We start from the raw sequence: 15,819 nt of genomic DNA on the forward strand, positions 1-15,819 counted from the left end.
ACTCGCACAGCACAGCCCATCACGCACACATGGCCGGTTCATATCACGATGCAATAATTGGGCCATGAGGCTGTAGAGCCACGTTGGACAGAGCCAACGAAGCGTGCACGCGTTCACATGTGCTGTTGCCGTCATTGGTACCACACCGTGTTTCGGAAGCGCCGATTCGGGCCAATGAGGCCGAAAAAGAGAGCCGCTGCTATCTGGAAAGTACAGTGTTGTTCGAGTCAGCGTCGCGTTCGCCCTGTCACTTTCACCGATGCATGCAAAGAGAGATTCCCAATTTGACTCGAAGGTTACGTCCATGCTGCCCGACTCAAACCCCCTATCCTCTCTTTAGGCAAAAGAGCTGCGTGTGAGCATGCACGTCTGCCAAAACGTTAAGTATTGCTCATAAATGCAGTGGCGAGTCAGCAGAGCGATTCCCAGCCAAGATGAGTGATGGTGGTGATGATGGTGATGATGACAACGAAGCTAATTCATAGCTTCCTTTCTTAATTTTTTCTCCTCCCACAAGTGCTAGGAAGCCCAGCTAGCATAGCATGTAACCATGAGAATACGACACCGGTCTCTTTACCTAATGCCACGACCTAGTCTCATTTTATCCGCGGCTTACGAACCGAAAGTATGGGAGTATGCACAAGGTCAATGCCTGCTTTTGTCCTTGCTGCTCGAAAATGAAGCAAAAGAAACGGCACGGCACCAGACTCCGAGGGAAAAAGTATGCTTGTGTACTTTACGCACTATGCTCAGCGTTGGCGAAAATGTAACGTGCAGAATCTTTGTCCCTGGAGGAAAAAGAAGCAAACATGTAAACGGCGGTCACGTAACGTTTTTTCTTATTTTTCCCCCTTCCAATTTCCACAACTTGATCTCCCTCCATTGTATGTGCAAAGTACCAAGCGAGCGATCTACAAGTGTATAAAGCAGCGACTACTGAATGATGATGTAAGTCAATACGTAGTAACGCAACTGTGGTTTGTGACGCAGATGTGGCAATGTCGGGCACTGCACCGGTAGAAAGCGAGGCTAACACATATTTTTCTTATGGCCAAACTGTGAGAATGGTCACGAGGGATTTTTGCGTCTTTAGCATCAATTGCCCGCCACTCTTGCCGATTATGGGGTTGACGTCGTTTGACATGACCGCTGCTGCAGGTTGATCTAGCAGGACCTTGGAATGTACCGAGATGCGGGGTGCGGAAGAGCAAAAGGGAGAATCGTAGACGAGCGGTGGGTTGCACGCATAGGTATTAGTATGAGATTTTTCCTTCTTTTCGCTCTCGGCATGCACAGTCGCTTGTGAAGAAGCACCGGATTAGGCTGCAGGTTGCTTGCATATGTATGTAGGCATGTATTGATGTCTGCTGCCCCGCTGTAGGTACTAGGCACATATTGTAGTGCGTCATCACAATGCACCTCTCCCCCCATCTACGAAATACCCAAAAGAAAAAGCACCTGGCTTCATGCAATGCAATGCAATCCGCGTCTTTTCAGCTTTATAATACAATGTCCGCATGCATGGTGAATTTAAGAGCGTTAGTAGCCGAAAAGCCATTGCTAACCCTGCAGCCGTTGGCGAATCTCGGCAACGACATTCCGGATTCGAGGCTCCTTGACTTTTTGCTCGGCACGGGTGACGGCATCGCCTATTTGAAGAATATCGCGACCGGCTTCGCAAAAGTCGGGACCAAGACACAATAACGTACCAGTAGCCACAAGCGCACGGTAAACAGCTTCAGAATCGGTGGCTGTGGTGAGGACCTTTGATAGATCGTCAAGGAGTGATAGGGCCCGGTCTGCATTGTTCTCGTAATTCAGAAGCACCGAATAGTTAATGTATAGCGTAGTGAGCGCAATGATCAAGTTGCGGTTGGTAGAGGTAAGGAACGGCGACACCAAAGGATGGATGTTATCAAACTCCTTGCTCGCAAGAAGTCTACCCTTGTCAGTCTGGAGCAGGTTGCTCAGACACCGTATTGCCATCATAGTATTGTTCGGTGGAGAAGACCCGGTGAAGACATCTGATTCGATAAGGGCTGGTAGGAGGTTTTGCTCAGGTGACACAAGGAAAGCAGCTGGCTCCTCGAAGGCGAGGACTAGCCGCAGCAGATCGAGGGCGGGCAACCGCTTTTCTGCTGGCCATTGGGTCGCTGCTTTCAGGAGCAGCTCGACACCAGTAATGTCTATTCCCTTGCCGTTTCCCTTCTCAATCGCACTGACAGTGGCGCTTAGTTGCTCAATATCCGAGGGGTTCAGCGAAATGCCCTTTTGACCATCATCAACCAGAGCCTGGTTAAACTCTGTGAGCTTTTTGAAGATTATTTTATGGTTTCCGGCCGTAATAGGAAGGTAATCCTTTTGCGGAAGTATCTTGGGTGGCGATGGTGCGGGTTGTGGTTGCGCGGGGACCTGGTTAGCGTCTCCCGGGCGGTAGCGTGCATCTGAACCCCAGGGATCCGCGCCCTGCGCGCTACTTTGGCCTAGCGTTGCACCCTGTGTGTTTTGAATAATGAAGTTTGCGACTTGGTCCAAGTACGTAAGTGGTAGTTCGTTGTCTTCGATGAACTTGCGAGCAGCCTCGTAATGGTTCTGGTTGAGATTGTATGGCAGTTTCAGTGGGGGCTTGCCATCTTCAATGTCAACGTCAAAGACATAGTCGTACTCTTTGCCGGCATGAGATATCTTGCGTCCACCGCTTCCAGCCGAATCAACTACGGTGCCAACATTCACCCATTGGTTGGCGGCAGCTGACCATTGATATGCCGAAACATTTCCGTTCATCTCCTTGATCATTTGTACCTGACCTTCCTTTGTACCGGATCGCTGGGCAAGGAATTCAGGCCCTGGCAGCTGTTCCTTGTTGATGTTGCCTACAGTTTGTTGTGGAATTGCCGACCCTTTGACGTCGTCGATGAACTGCTGGATCTCGGTTTCGGCGGCATAACGAGATTGGTCGCGGGTGAAGACACGCGCGAGTTTATCACTCGCACCTGTGACGATGTCCCCGTTCTCTTTACACACGGCCACTGACCATACTGAGATGGCTGGGTGGGTAATGGTTTGTATACACTTGTTGTTTTCCCACACACGCACAGTCCGATCTTCACCGGCACTTACGATCCCACCGTTGGGGAGAACGGCAAGTGAGTAGATGAAGTTTTCATGGCCATGCAACTCCACGACCTGTTTTCCAGTAATGGTCCATAGGCGGATGACGGCGTCGTTGCCTGCGGAGGCGAATTGAGCTCCCGAAGGGTGATCCAAAGGCAGTCGACAGAGAGCGCGTACAACTTCTGGTGCCTGGATTGAGCGCACTGGAGATGTACCACCCGCGATATTGTAGACACGAATTTGATTGTCGGCGCACCCCGTGATGATGGTGTTCTCATCAAAGGCAAGGACAGCCCACACCGACGCAGTGTGACCCTGCAGCACGGTAGACTCACCCCACTTGCCAACCTCCCATAAACGGGCCTCCATGTCCCAACTGCCACTCACGATATACCGGCCATCTTCACTAACGTCGAGAGCACAGACGTTATTGCCATGTCCTATCAGCAGAGCGTCGGCATCGGAATCGAGGGTCTTGGTGGGTGAGCGTACGTCGATGATTTGATCTTTGCCGCCGGAGACGACGAGACCGTTGGGAAAGGACGACGAGGGAGGGACAATGGCGAGCGAGTTGACAAACTCCTTGCCATGTGTCTTGATGGAACTGTCCCAAACGGGTGGATTGGCTGATTGTTGTGTCCAAGCGCGTACGGTGAAGTCTCTCGAGGCGGAGAAGATGGAGGCGGGCGAGGCGAAGACTACACTGCGAACCTAGGGCGAGTGTTAGTGTGTCTGTGTGTGTAGGACGTGCACAGTCTAGGCTGGACTCACATCGTCTTCATGGCCGCGTAGGGTGGCTGATAGCTTGAAATCGGCCATGATGGAGCTGGGGCGGGGTTGCTCAAAGGGTGGGGGGAGCTGGGCAACGGGGGCGAGGGTGGAAAGAAACAGGCGCTAGTCTGTCACGAAGCCTGTGCCTGCAACCAGGAAACACATGCGAATCCGAAGCACACGTACACACACACGCACGCAAAGACGACGGCACGGGGAGTTTCTGCGTGTCTGCAGTCAAGACCAACTGCTCGGCCATTGGCGTCGTCCCACTGGCGACGTCAGCTTTTGGCGAGGCGGCCGGCCCACTCACTCACCCTCCCCCCGGTCACCCGTCGCCTGTCGCCGCTTCCCTCTCCCGCTCTTCCCCCCAAACAGGCCTTGGCTTGGCAAACAACTCGCTCAACTCAACACGACACTGGACTCTGACCATCATCCACCAAATATCAATTCGTTACACCATCAGGACTTTAGTCCATCTGCAGCTGAGCCCTGCTCGCACTCGCGCTGTTTCTCCACGGCCTACCAATCGCGCACGCCTTTTTCTTCTCCTTCTCAGCTTGCCCTGATCGCCTAACACCATCTAGACTGGCGATAGCGTTGCCACAACTGTATCCGATCAGATCATATCGCATCATATCGCTGTTCCATCGGCTTGGGCGTGGCTTGCGGCTTGCGGCACGTGGCCAATGCTTTGTCTGGACCTCTTCCGCTTGAAGTCTCGAGCAGCAATGCTTGGAGACGATACAAGCGTCTACCAAGCTTCTACTTACAGTACACATGTACCTACTCACATGCACTCAGTGTCCATGCTCACGATTGTTGCATCTCCGCTCCCAGCCTGCCATTGATCTGTTGCAACTGGCACTGACCAACAGCACCCCAAGACCCACTTGCAGACAGAAATGCATGTTGGATGGGGCAGCAGAGTCGACACGGGCATAATTTCTTCGTTTCCTGTTCGTGGCAGGATGCAGCAACGTTTGAACTTCCCTTGGAGATGCACAAGTTGCAGCTGCACCAGCTGCGTCGCTGTGGCGCATCTCCAAAGAGGCACAGCGCAGTATGGTGGAATGAGTCCAGAAGCTCCCTCTCTCTGCCATCTCCCATCGACTCCGCCACCTCGGTTCTTTGGCTCCACGGCCTCCATCTCGGAGGACGGCAATTGTGTTTCGCCGACTGCAAGGAGTCAGTCAGTACCAGGCAGGCTTTGATGCGCAAAGCAAATGGTTGTGCATCGTCTTGCCCGTTTTCCAGGTCATTTGCCTCCTGTCATGGTGCTTTGCCGCTCGTTTGGCCAGCCTCCACGTCCCCTGGGCCTTGCATGCGCTCATGCCGCCCTCAGACGTCGCCCTCAGCATGGTACTGCAGCCACTAGACCATTAGGCTTTCGCGTGACATTCCTGACCCTGCTGTTCCAGATGCACTTGTAGCAAGGTCGCCCAGTCTGGTTCTAGCCAGGAAACGCTACGCCAAAGCCAAGCCACCCGGTTCATCTGGCGAAGCGTTGCGTGTCAGCTCAAATTTTGGGCCGCTGATAGAACAGAGGGACACCCTGTGACTTGCCTAGAACCAGTCCATGGACCACCCCATGTCATCCCAATGGGCGCGTCCTCCGCGACTGACGCCAGCGTGCCATTGCTGCGAGTCGGTAGGGCAAAGCCTACAAGAGAGCCTTTGTCCCGCCCTGGCACCATCACCATCCTCCTTGCACTTTTGATCTGCAATTCTCCATAATTACCACAACAAGTTTTAGCCGGCCCGCCCCTACCAGCCTCATCCACCGCTCTTCACGGTCCGGCAAGTTAGGTCCCTTTGGTTCATCAGCCTTACCATACACTCGGGCCCGCACGGCGCTTCCGTGAGATCATCGCCGACCCCTACGTACCCCTACGCACTGTTGCGTAGCAAACTAGGATTAAACCCGTCATAATAGTACGGCCGTTGCTCTGCACTTATTTTCTTTGCTTTTAGGCCAGGGTCCTGGGTGTACAAACATCTGCTTCAAATAGCCTCCTTCCGCCAGTCCGAGTCGACAAACACATACCAAGCAATCACACACACTCTACTCACACAATGGACGCCCCAATGATCGAACTCAAGTCTGCATTGGCCTCGTAAGTTGCCCCTTGCCGTCTATTCAACCCCAGCTAAGTCTTTTCAGACTGTTTCAATGTGGCCAATACTCAGATCTGACCATCGTTTGTGGAACCAAAAGATACCAAGTACACCGCATACTTCTCGCAACTAGATCGACCTTTTTCGAGGGCGCATGTCGAGGCGGCTTCAGAGAGGCAGAGAGTGGAGTCATTGACCTGAGCGAAGATGACGCGGAGGCTGTAGAACACATGATCCACTGTAAGCATCTAAACAGGCATAGCAACCTCATGAGTTATGCTGACCCTGCGCAGACTTCTATCACATGGACTACTTAAGCAAAAAGCCACTTTCGCGCCGCTCTTCACAACGATCAAATCGACCAACATCCCTACGACAAAGGCAAGCACCACCACGGAAATTCACTCTTGACCCCAACGACGACCCGTTATTAGCCCTCGTAGCCGCTGCTGCACCAGTGACCCCTCCACCTAACGAGCCAATGTTCCAGAATGTTGATGCATCCGCTAAGCTTGCCGCCACCCCGATGGTCGACCAAACTTTTGAGGATGACGATCTTGAAAGCGTAGAATCCGAGCCAGAGTCGGAAATTCAGTCTGCACATCTCGTCGCACATGCCAAAGTGTACGCAATCGCTGAGAAGTACGTACCGCCTTCCCTCACACTTTTCTGCCATGCTTGCTTCTTTTCCCTTCCTCTATCCTGATCCCTGCCTTGCGGAGTGGCTTTCATCTGCATCTGCAGAGTTGGTTCCCGTGATGCTGTGCGTCGCACGGCGTTTTCAAACGCCGACCACCCCCGCCATGTGCGTCACCAACATGAACACAACGCCAATCAACGCTTTTGCTACCCTTTCCCCCACACCATGCACACCTCCTTTCTGTTTTTTCTTTTCTCTCGAAGTGTACAGGACAGGCCAATGATGGCTGTTTGCAAAAGTCAAAATGCCCTCTCGAAACCGAACGCGTCAGCGTTTTTCCTACCTCTCCAACCACTCAGCCGCCACCGATGACAAACACGGGCTAACAATTTCTTGCAGATATGGCATCGCTGGCCTGAAGGCACTTGCACGCAGCAAGTTTGTCGATCAGATCGACTTGCATCTCGCTAGTCCCGAGTTTCCAGAGGCGTGCCAAGAGGCATACGAATCTACCTTCCACTCAGACCGCGGCCTACGGGACGTTATCATTCAGGCCTTCCGTGCAAACCCCAGCCTCTCACTACGGCCTGACGTTGAGATGATGGTACGAGAAACGCCAGGGCTTGCATTTGAGCTCTTTCGAATGGCCAGTGGCCTTCCCGTTTCCTCGTGAGATACCTATGGAATGTCTGTCTCCATAAATCCGAAACCTACAAGTTACTCCATGACCTTGTTGGTCTGTGCCATTACCCGTACTGCAGAAACATGCATACAATTGGTGTCTCCTTCACCCCGTTGGTGTTCCTCTGCAGTAAGCAACGCGCGTCCATCTCTTTGTGGCCCATCCCTAGGCCAAGGACGATATCCTGCGACTGCACACCACAACGAGCTACAATGCTACTTGGCGTCCCAGGCCACCCTTTGTCATAACGGCATTCGGCAACCAACCTGAAGTGGGGGTGTTGCGCGTCTCACAGATTACGCCGACCTGTGCATGCACCCTCAGAACCATATCTGGTTCGATACAGCCAATTATGTCTGGAGATGATTGATCACCGGCCGGGCCTGACCGTGTATATTTCTTTTACTTACTCTTCTCTTTCTTTTGAGCGTTCCTGGTAATTCTAGCGATATCATTAAGCGAATTGAGCTCCTTTGGCTCACCAATCTCAACTTTACCTACCCTGAGTGCCCAGGCTTCTTATCTTGGCCCTTGAGTGCTTTTTCGCATCAGATTAATTGAAGAACCTCAGCTTGAATGGATAGTGAAGTAACCTTCCATGGTAGAAGAACGCATAACGTGTCGAGTTTTGCTAAGTGCAGATGATGCAAGCTTTGTGTAACTTTGGCTAGGACTACTACTGTACTCTTAGCAGTTGATGGCTAGTGTTGCAGCAATAGTCGAAGGACTTCAATGCTTTTCGGGGCGTATACTACTATCCTCCTGAATACCCTTCCCCGCCTAGCAGAACTGGATACGGTGTCAGATCCTAAGCTGAGTGCGGGGGTCTGGGACGCCTAACAGTAACGCTGTTTTTTCTGACGCAGGGACAATCTGCAAGCCTCTCTGCGGTTCGGCCCTTACATTCTTGTACCTCATACTCAGATCGCATACTCGATTGATCTACAGCTGGAAAACGCCACACATCAGCGGCGTAGACCTCGAAACCTCACTTTTATTTTTTCCGCATTCCTATCAGACTTGGCCATTTCCAACCCCCCCTTCTCTCTCCACCTTCGCTTAGCACAATGGGGCGTAGCCTCTGTAACTGGGCTTTAGTACAGCTGAGCAGGGGACTCGAGGCATACCAATTGAACTAACTCAAAGCATTCCCGTTTCCCCCGCAGAGTCAGGTCAGTGCTTTGAGTGCATCTATGGCCCATAATTGGGCCTACTCGGTTGCAGCTTAGAGATGGCTAAGCCTAGCACAAAAAGTACTGTAGTACGTTACACAAGGAACATCAGGCATCCTTTGGACTGGACGTCTTAGGTGCAAGACCGAGTAGTCTCGGTATATTACCCCGTTGATCTTTTTTTTGGTCTTTTAGGACTTCGCTCGTTCTAGGTATGTAGCAATGGTTATGTACAACGATGTTTTCGTCGCATTGATCCAAACCATGATCAAATTTATTTCGAACAGCCATTGAAGAGAGCATGCAAAAAACACTTAAGATAAGAAGCAAGATACATAGCAGTAGACTTGGTATGAGAAGGAGGCAGTGAGGGAGATAACGGGAGATGTGCATGGCGTGAAGCGGACGGAGGAACTGTAGAGAAAGATGATATCTTACTGTGAAGAAAATGCCATCAAATACATCATAATCACTTACCATATGCCTACCTGCCTACCTTTGAAACTCTTGAATATTCCAATCATCATCACGACGTTTCTCAGTCTTCTTGCTCTCGCCACTCAGGCCAATGCAATCCTTGCTGCTGCTGCTGCTACCGCTGAGCCCGATATCAATGCCGATGCTGCTGCTTTCGCCCATGCGTCTTTATTCGAGGAATGCAGTTCCCTAGATTTATATCTTTTTCTTCTTCATTTCCAAGTTGTCGTCAATCCTGCGCTTGGTAACCCTCAGCGAATACGTCATGCAAGTCCCCCGAGAGCGCCGACCCTGCGCAATACCGCAAGTGCGCTGAACACCGTCTGCGAGACGACAAACCGCATGTACCATGACACCTCTTTCGCCTTGGCTGACGAGTCGCGAGACCACTTGAGGCACATCTGACATCTTGACACGCAAGGAGCAAACGCACCACTACGAATCTGCTTTCGGTTGCAGCAGGCGCTGTTGATGGAAAATCTTGCGGTAATTCCCAGTGACGGCAAGTGGTGCTGGATTGCTGCTGGTGACGGTGGTGATGCTTAGCTCCAGTGCGCCATCTACAACGACTGCAGTGCTAATGCAAAGTGCGGTAAGGGCTATGTCACAAGCCCAGTCGTTTAGCTGCGGATGGTAAGTGGTGGATGTAGTGAGGCGAAAACTAATTGGCGCGATGAAGTCATTGGCTTTGGAAATACGGTGGCTGGTTGACTTTTCTCGATGGAGCGTACGACGGAAGGATTGGAGAGGGTAGGGTCTGGAAACGATGAGTGTTGCTGAATAAGTCTATGATCGCTTTGGAGGATCAGCTTAGATTTCACCCTGGTGATAGTAATACCGTTATCTAGCGTCATGAGCTGTCTTCTTGTGTATGATGCATGATGTTGGCTTTGCTCCCTGCTTGTCCGGATGTGATGAATCGTTGTGCGAGCCCTACCAAAGATTGTTATTCTCAATGAAGGCTCGAGACTTCAAGACCAGGAAATCTCCAAAGTACTCAAGCCCTCCCTTTTGTGCACCGTGGTTCAATGTTATCGAGGCAGAAGTCCTTTCTTGCGTAATCGTGGAAAGATTGTGTTGTTAAACCGATTCGTCCATTCTGGATGCCATAAACAAGTAAGGGTTGTAGAAAATAACATTCAGGGCTTCCAATAGATAGTGAGCCCCAAAATTCCCTATTCTCCAAGTTTGGAGGCGTGTTCGGGTGCTTGAGGCCGTTTTTCTTTTCGCTCGTTGCTCATCGTGATAGCGATACCACGGACTGTGGAATGCAGCGGACATAAATACCGATCTATGTGTAAGAGACTCCATATATTGACCCTAATCCCAGTCCTATGAAACATCGGATTGATCTTTTTGGAAAATAAGACGCTCCGGGGTGTCCAACATTTCGCGTGGTAATCATCACTATTCAGAAAAACAGTGGCGGTCCAGGAAAACCGGTGGCGAGCTGCACTTCTTTGATATGAGATCGTATTCATGGTAATACGATATCGGTCCAGCATTCCAAAAGGTGTTACGGGTGGATCGGCTTTGCACGGTTGTTGTTTCGTAGCGTATACGTTGTCGACGTTCGTCCTCACTCGCCCCGGTCCTCCAAGGAATTTGTACTTGTCGAATATCTCGAAAACGGACATTTGTTGTAGCCCGAAATTCTGGAAGTAGCTCTTCGCCTAGTAAGCTCTTCAAGTCCCCCGTGATTCAGACCGATCCAGCTATTTGTCTCTCCATCAAAGTTCCTTCGTCGTATGTTTCCAACTCATTGCAGTTGCGCTCGTATAGTCGTAGAATCAAATGGTAAAATCCGGTAAACCCGCTTTTGATAGATGAAGGGGATGGCGTTGTAAGGATCTCGAAGTTTCTTTTGCAATCTTTGGGGGGAATGGTTTGGGGTCTTCGTTGTTATCAGACGGTGATGACATTGGGGACCCGACGGTGACCCACCGCACTAGTGTGGTTCGCGCTTACACCCTGCATAAGAAACTCTCCGCAACCCGAGCCTTCTTCCCGGTCGTTAATAAGTAATGCATAATTTATTTCCTCCTATAGTAGCTTGATGATGGCATCTGTAATGTTTCGTAGCTTTCGGTGACTCAGTTGTTAAGTAATTTGGTGATTACCGGCGCGCTTTCAGTGCTAAGACGCATCAGTCCTGCTGAACAAATGAGGTTCGCTTCAACTTTTGACACTGCGTTCTCTTCCTGCCAACATGGGGATACGACGCTTATGCTCATATGAACTTAGTGCTATTTACTATTTTTCCCTAGTGTCATTCAATATTGGAAGAAGAAGATGAAAATCGAAGCAGCTCGGCAAGATATATTCTCAGTCTCCCTGCTCAACATAGCCACACACACACACACAATTGAAGATCGCATTTGTATATTCAAAGCTACGGCATTTATCGATCTCCCCAACTTCTCGAGTATAAACGAGCGTGTGGTCCTTCTCGCAACACTATACCAATCACACGACTACTGGTCGCACTCGTACTGAGTACCGCAGTCCGTGCATACCCCGTTGTGAATCGCACAACAGATGGAACTGCGCATTACACAAATTAGCTCTCAACTTCATCCTTGCTTCATTTTAAAAAGGGGAAGAGACGCTGATCAGCAAAAGATTCAAGCTCAACATACCAGTTGATCTGACAATTGGCGAGACAGCCCTGACTGCCGCAGAAGCCGCAGCCAGAGAGGCATGCAGAAACGCAGGTTGCGCGTTTCTCGAGGGTCATGGAGTCGGCCGTGGCGTCTCGGGTTAGAAGCGACTTCATGCCATTGGGCATGCTGGATATGTCGCGGGGAAGGAGGTCCGTGTTCGCGATAGCGTTTGGGGCAGCAATTGCGGACGGGGAGAATGCGAGAGCGAGGGTGAGGGCGATGGTGGTGAGGAACTGCATTTTGAAAGGTAATTTGTTTGAAAGTCTTCTTGTTTGATAAGGTGAGATTGTTTGAAGTGAATGGTTGAGGTGGAGTTCTGAGCTGTGTGAGGAGGCTTCTGGGTATTGCACGTCTTTTTATATTGGACTTTGAGTTATATCTTGGAGATATTCGAAGCATTAGGTGGTTGCCTGATGGTTCGCCTGATCTTACATACCTCTTGACGAAGTGCTCATTTACGTTGTGATGTTGGCTCATTGTGATATCTTGCAATCACAGCTCAATGCTATACAGGCGATCTGTTGGTTGTTTCAGACGATATTAAACATTGCACGCCTTGTTTTGCAGAGATTTCCAAAACGAGTATGCATTGGAATGATGACTTTGAGCGAAACAATCAAAACTGGTATCATGGAATTATTAGAGCATAGTCTTCATAGTGGTTGCATACCACCACAGCTTTCACTCAGTCGTTAATGGAATTAGTATGACACAACACGAAGTTGCAATGAAAACTAGCCAGATGCACTGAGAAAAGATATAACAACAAAGTGAGAATACATATCACGCTTGTAGGAATGTTAGGCAAAACACAGCATTTCAACTGTAAACGAGTAGTCCAATCAACTGGGGATTGACGTCTAGATCTACATGTAAGGCAAACGACCGCCTGTCGACTGTAAATGAACAGTCCAATCAGTTAAGGCGTAGTATGTAGATCTATACGTAGTACCAACATTTGTAGCAGCCATCGATACATTTTGCCTGAATACCCATTGTTCCACATGCATAACAAGCTTCCAATTCAGCAACGATATACCCCACTTCCAGCTCAGAGTGAAACAATAAGCACTAGGAAATTTCGGGGGCTACTTCCGCCATAAGCACACTTTCTGAGTTTCGTTGGTGTGCTAACTCTAGGTTGTAGACTGAGCTTACCTAAAATGCTACTAGGCCGTAGTTGTTTCGTGGTTCAGACGATGAGGGTAACTACTCACGAACCGTTGCTTCTTTTTCAGGACGAGTTTGATTTGTTTTATTGGCATGCAGCGACTATTTCACAAAATTCGAACACAATATCTTGTATAATAGTCGAGATTGCAGTCATTTATGTGGATAGAGATGGTTTTCGGATAGCTGACACTTGACCCATTGATCACTAACAAATCATTAATAGCTTAGGATATCACTTTGTGCAGTATAAATGCTATAAAGCACCAATATAAGAATTGTAATCAAAGCTATAGAGCTCTGATAAGCAACTACTCGCAAATACTAGACTGTATCCCTACAATCACTACAACAACTATACTGCAAGGCGAGAGGGCTAGCACCCCTTAAACACGAACTTGCTCGACATGAGGAGTCTTCTCGGAACCAAGGTTGTCAAGGTGCTCGCTGTGGACGCCCTTCTCGATGGCGTGCATGTCAACGTGGGGAACAGCATCGTCGCCGTCGAAGATGCGCGAGATTTCTTCAAGAGTGGGTCCCTGAAATATATAGTCAGCAACGGCTTCGTGTGGCGAAAGATGCGGATACATACCTTGGTTTCTGGGTAGACAAAGTAGACGAAGACGAGCTCGACGGAGATCCATAGAGTGTAGAAAAGCGCCAGGTTCCAGTGCTTAGGGAGGTTGTCCCAAGCGACAGGGTTGGTCTGACCGCCAACGGCGAGGATAGCCTGGACGGTAATGTTCATGATCATAAGACCCTTGGCACGGAGTGCGTAGGGAAGAATCTCGAGAGCATAGGCGACAAGCAGACCAGACCAGGCAAAGGCATAGCATACACCAAAGAGCCAGACAAAAGGAATTTGTGCGTACCCGGCACCCTTGTTTGTCTCGCCGGAGTTCTCGTAGACGGCGCAGGTGATGGTCCAGCAAACGAAACACATCATCATACCAGTGGTTGCGCCCAGGAAGAGGGGACGACGTCCGACCTTGTCAATCAAGGTAGCAGCATATGTGGATACGATGAGAGACAGGATACGTTCACCACCAGTCAGCTATATCATGGGTTAGTAGAGAACTTTTTGGCAAGAATTGCAGCTAGACTTACAGCCATCTTTTGATCCTGGCTAGTAATTCCGGCACCGGTGTAGACCAAGTTGATATAGTTGGAGAAGAGGGCGTTACCGGAGTATTGGGAAATGATACCAAGGGAGATGAGAATGGCCAACCTCCATCGGTTACCCTTGGTCTTCAGGAAGTCAACGTAGCTGGAGTTGGTTTTGGCATCGGCCTCCATTCGGATGGCTTCCCTCATCTCGGTGTATTCAAAGTTGACGGTTACGTTATCACGGTCACCCTCGGCATGGTAGTATGCAAGAGTGTCCAGCGCCTCCTCGTAGCGTTCCTTGGAGATCAACCAACGTGGGCCTTAGTCCCGTGTTAGCTTGATGTACAAATGAATATTCGTGTCCATGGTACTTACTTTCAGGGACCCACCAGATGAACATGAGCTGAAGAAACGATGGGAGACCCTGAAGAAGGGTAATGGAGCGCCAGGACCAATGGTTGTCGGCTTGGGATGTGCCCCATGCAATCCACGCAACAAAGAGAGCACCCAAGTTCCAGAGACAGTTGTAGACAGCAGTGAAGATACCACGATGTTGGGGATGGCAAATCTCGGTGAGAAGAATAGGCGAGCACATTTGAGCGAACGAGTTACCGAAACCTAGGATGAAACGACCGACCATGTAGACTTGCCAGCTGGTGGAGAAAGTTGAAACGAGAGCACCTGCAATCATGATGGTGCAGCCGACAGCGATTGGGATTTTACGTCCGGTCCATTGGGTAAGGAAAGGGACAAGAAAGAAACTGACGATGGAACCAATGTTGTACATGTTGTTCATTATACCAAGGCGGTTACCGCTGGGGTTGTCGAAGTATTCGGTCCACTTGTTCATCTGCTGCGAGGAGTTCATCATCATACTAGAATTTAGGATTAGCTAGAGCATATTTTGTCAAGCTGAATTGTACTCACCCATCGTAACCAGTAGTGGCCGAGGCAATGCAAAGGACTGAGCTGTGCCAGAAGAGTTTGCGCATGTTGGGGTGCTTGTACCAGATGACCTTTTCGAACTGAGGTGCATCCTCGCGGACATTGCTGTTGCCCTTGGGGGCGCTCATTCCCATGCCGACCATGTTGGGCAAACGACGAGTTGAGACGACGAAGAGTCAAGAAGGCCGAAGGTAACGAAGGAGGGTCGCACACCGAGTTTGCAGATGGCCGTGAGGAACGATCAGAATGGCCGTGGGGCGACGAGTACAGTACTTATATCTGACGCGCGAGTACCAGAGGCGATCCCGGGAGTGGGGACGGGATGACTAGGACATGGAGATTATCCCTGACGGTTCGACGGACATGGATGCCGCAGTGTGCAGGACGGGTGCTTGACAGCAAGTGTGGAGAGCGCCAGTAAGATTATACCAAGAAAGCTGGATTGAGCCAGCCATGGGCACGAGGGCCGCAGCGCCGTAGCCGAGAAGCTGTGTGTAAGTTCGTCGTGTGGACGCTAGTTGTTGGCTTGGTGCTAGTGTTTCCAACGTCCCCTGCCAAATGGGGTGGCCCCATGGGGTGTCTGGAGGCGTTCGAGAAGGGCACAACGTGCCAGGGCGGCTAAGTAGATAGTAGTTGCATGGGCCAAAGAGTAGGATGGCGACACAAGAATTGATGCAAGGACACCAAGCCGTACTTGGCCCTTGTGAAGTGCTTCAATTTGATGTCCAAAGGACTGCTACGAGTTGCAAGGGCGACATGTCCGACACTGTGGCCGTTGGTGCTACTACTTGCCGTGTACAGACTCGGCAAAGTCGATCGTCGGTCGATGCTTCAGAATCGCAAAAGACGGTGGGCTTGGTCTGCCACAAGCGATGAGGACTTCTCCCCACGGCAAATCACATGCGAAGGCTCTGCGGCAGCGGCAAGATGGAAATGGGCATTTTGCCTCGTTTCGTTGTT

General features: G+C 50.4%; 6 protein-coding genes across 6 annotated transcripts; 2 read left to right on the forward strand and 4 right to left on the reverse strand.

Moving 5' to 3' along the window:
• Positions 1-1,560: 1,560 nt before the first annotated feature.
• COCCADRAFT_100739 (uncharacterized protein) lies at positions 1,561-3,933 on the reverse strand (the record flags this gene model as incomplete). Its single annotated transcript, XM_007715858.1, has 2 exons — positions 1,561-3,825; positions 3,886-3,933. The coding sequence occupies 2 exons, from the start codon at positions 3,931-3,933 to the stop codon at positions 1,561-1,563; spliced, it is 2,313 nt and encodes a 770-aa protein (XP_007714048.1).
• A 752-nt stretch (positions 3,934-4,685) lies between these two features.
• COCCADRAFT_100743 (uncharacterized protein) lies at positions 4,686-4,928 on the reverse strand (the record flags this gene model as incomplete). Its single annotated transcript, XM_007715859.1, has 1 exon — positions 4,686-4,928. One exon carries the CDS (start codon positions 4,926-4,928, stop codon positions 4,686-4,688), a length of 243 nt encoding a protein of 80 aa, XP_007714049.1.
• A 1,033-nt stretch (positions 4,929-5,961) lies between these two features.
• On the forward strand, positions 5,962-7,316 carry COCCADRAFT_27667 (uncharacterized protein; the record flags this gene model as incomplete). Its single annotated transcript, XM_007715847.1, has 4 exons — positions 5,962-6,002; positions 6,050-6,243; positions 6,297-6,645; positions 7,043-7,316. 4 exons carry the CDS (start codon positions 5,962-5,964, stop codon positions 7,314-7,316), a joined length of 858 nt encoding a protein of 285 aa, XP_007714037.1.
• A 3,303-nt stretch (positions 7,317-10,619) lies between these two features.
• Positions 10,620-10,775, forward strand: COCCADRAFT_100749 (uncharacterized protein; the record flags this gene model as incomplete). Its single annotated transcript, XM_007715860.1, has 1 exon — positions 10,620-10,775. A coding segment is annotated over one exon (156 nt), but the record flags the coding sequence as incomplete, so codon positions are not given.
• Positions 10,776-11,017: 242 nt separating this feature from the next.
• On the reverse strand, positions 11,018-11,876 carry COCCADRAFT_27668 (uncharacterized protein; the record flags this gene model as incomplete). Its single annotated transcript, XM_007715848.1, has 4 exons — positions 11,018-11,040; positions 11,338-11,431; positions 11,491-11,518; positions 11,614-11,876. 4 exons carry the CDS (start codon positions 11,874-11,876, stop codon positions 11,018-11,020), a joined length of 408 nt encoding a protein of 135 aa, XP_007714038.1.
• Positions 11,877-13,193: 1,317 nt separating this feature from the next.
• On the reverse strand, positions 13,194-15,002 carry COCCADRAFT_100746 (uncharacterized protein; the record flags this gene model as incomplete). The annotated part of the gene is made up of 5 exons (XM_007715861.1): positions 13,194-13,346; positions 13,400-13,861; positions 13,915-14,234; positions 14,290-14,789; positions 14,842-15,002. 5 exons carry the CDS (start codon positions 15,000-15,002, stop codon positions 13,194-13,196), a joined length of 1,596 nt encoding a protein of 531 aa, XP_007714051.1.
• Positions 15,003-15,819: the final 817 nt, after the last annotated feature.

This window comes from Bipolaris zeicola (assembly GCF_000523435.1).
Source record: "Bipolaris zeicola 26-R-13 unplaced genomic scaffold scaffold_118, whole genome shotgun sequence".
Taxonomy (NCBI): Eukaryota; Fungi; Ascomycota; class Dothideomycetes; order Pleosporales; family Pleosporaceae; genus Bipolaris; species Bipolaris zeicola.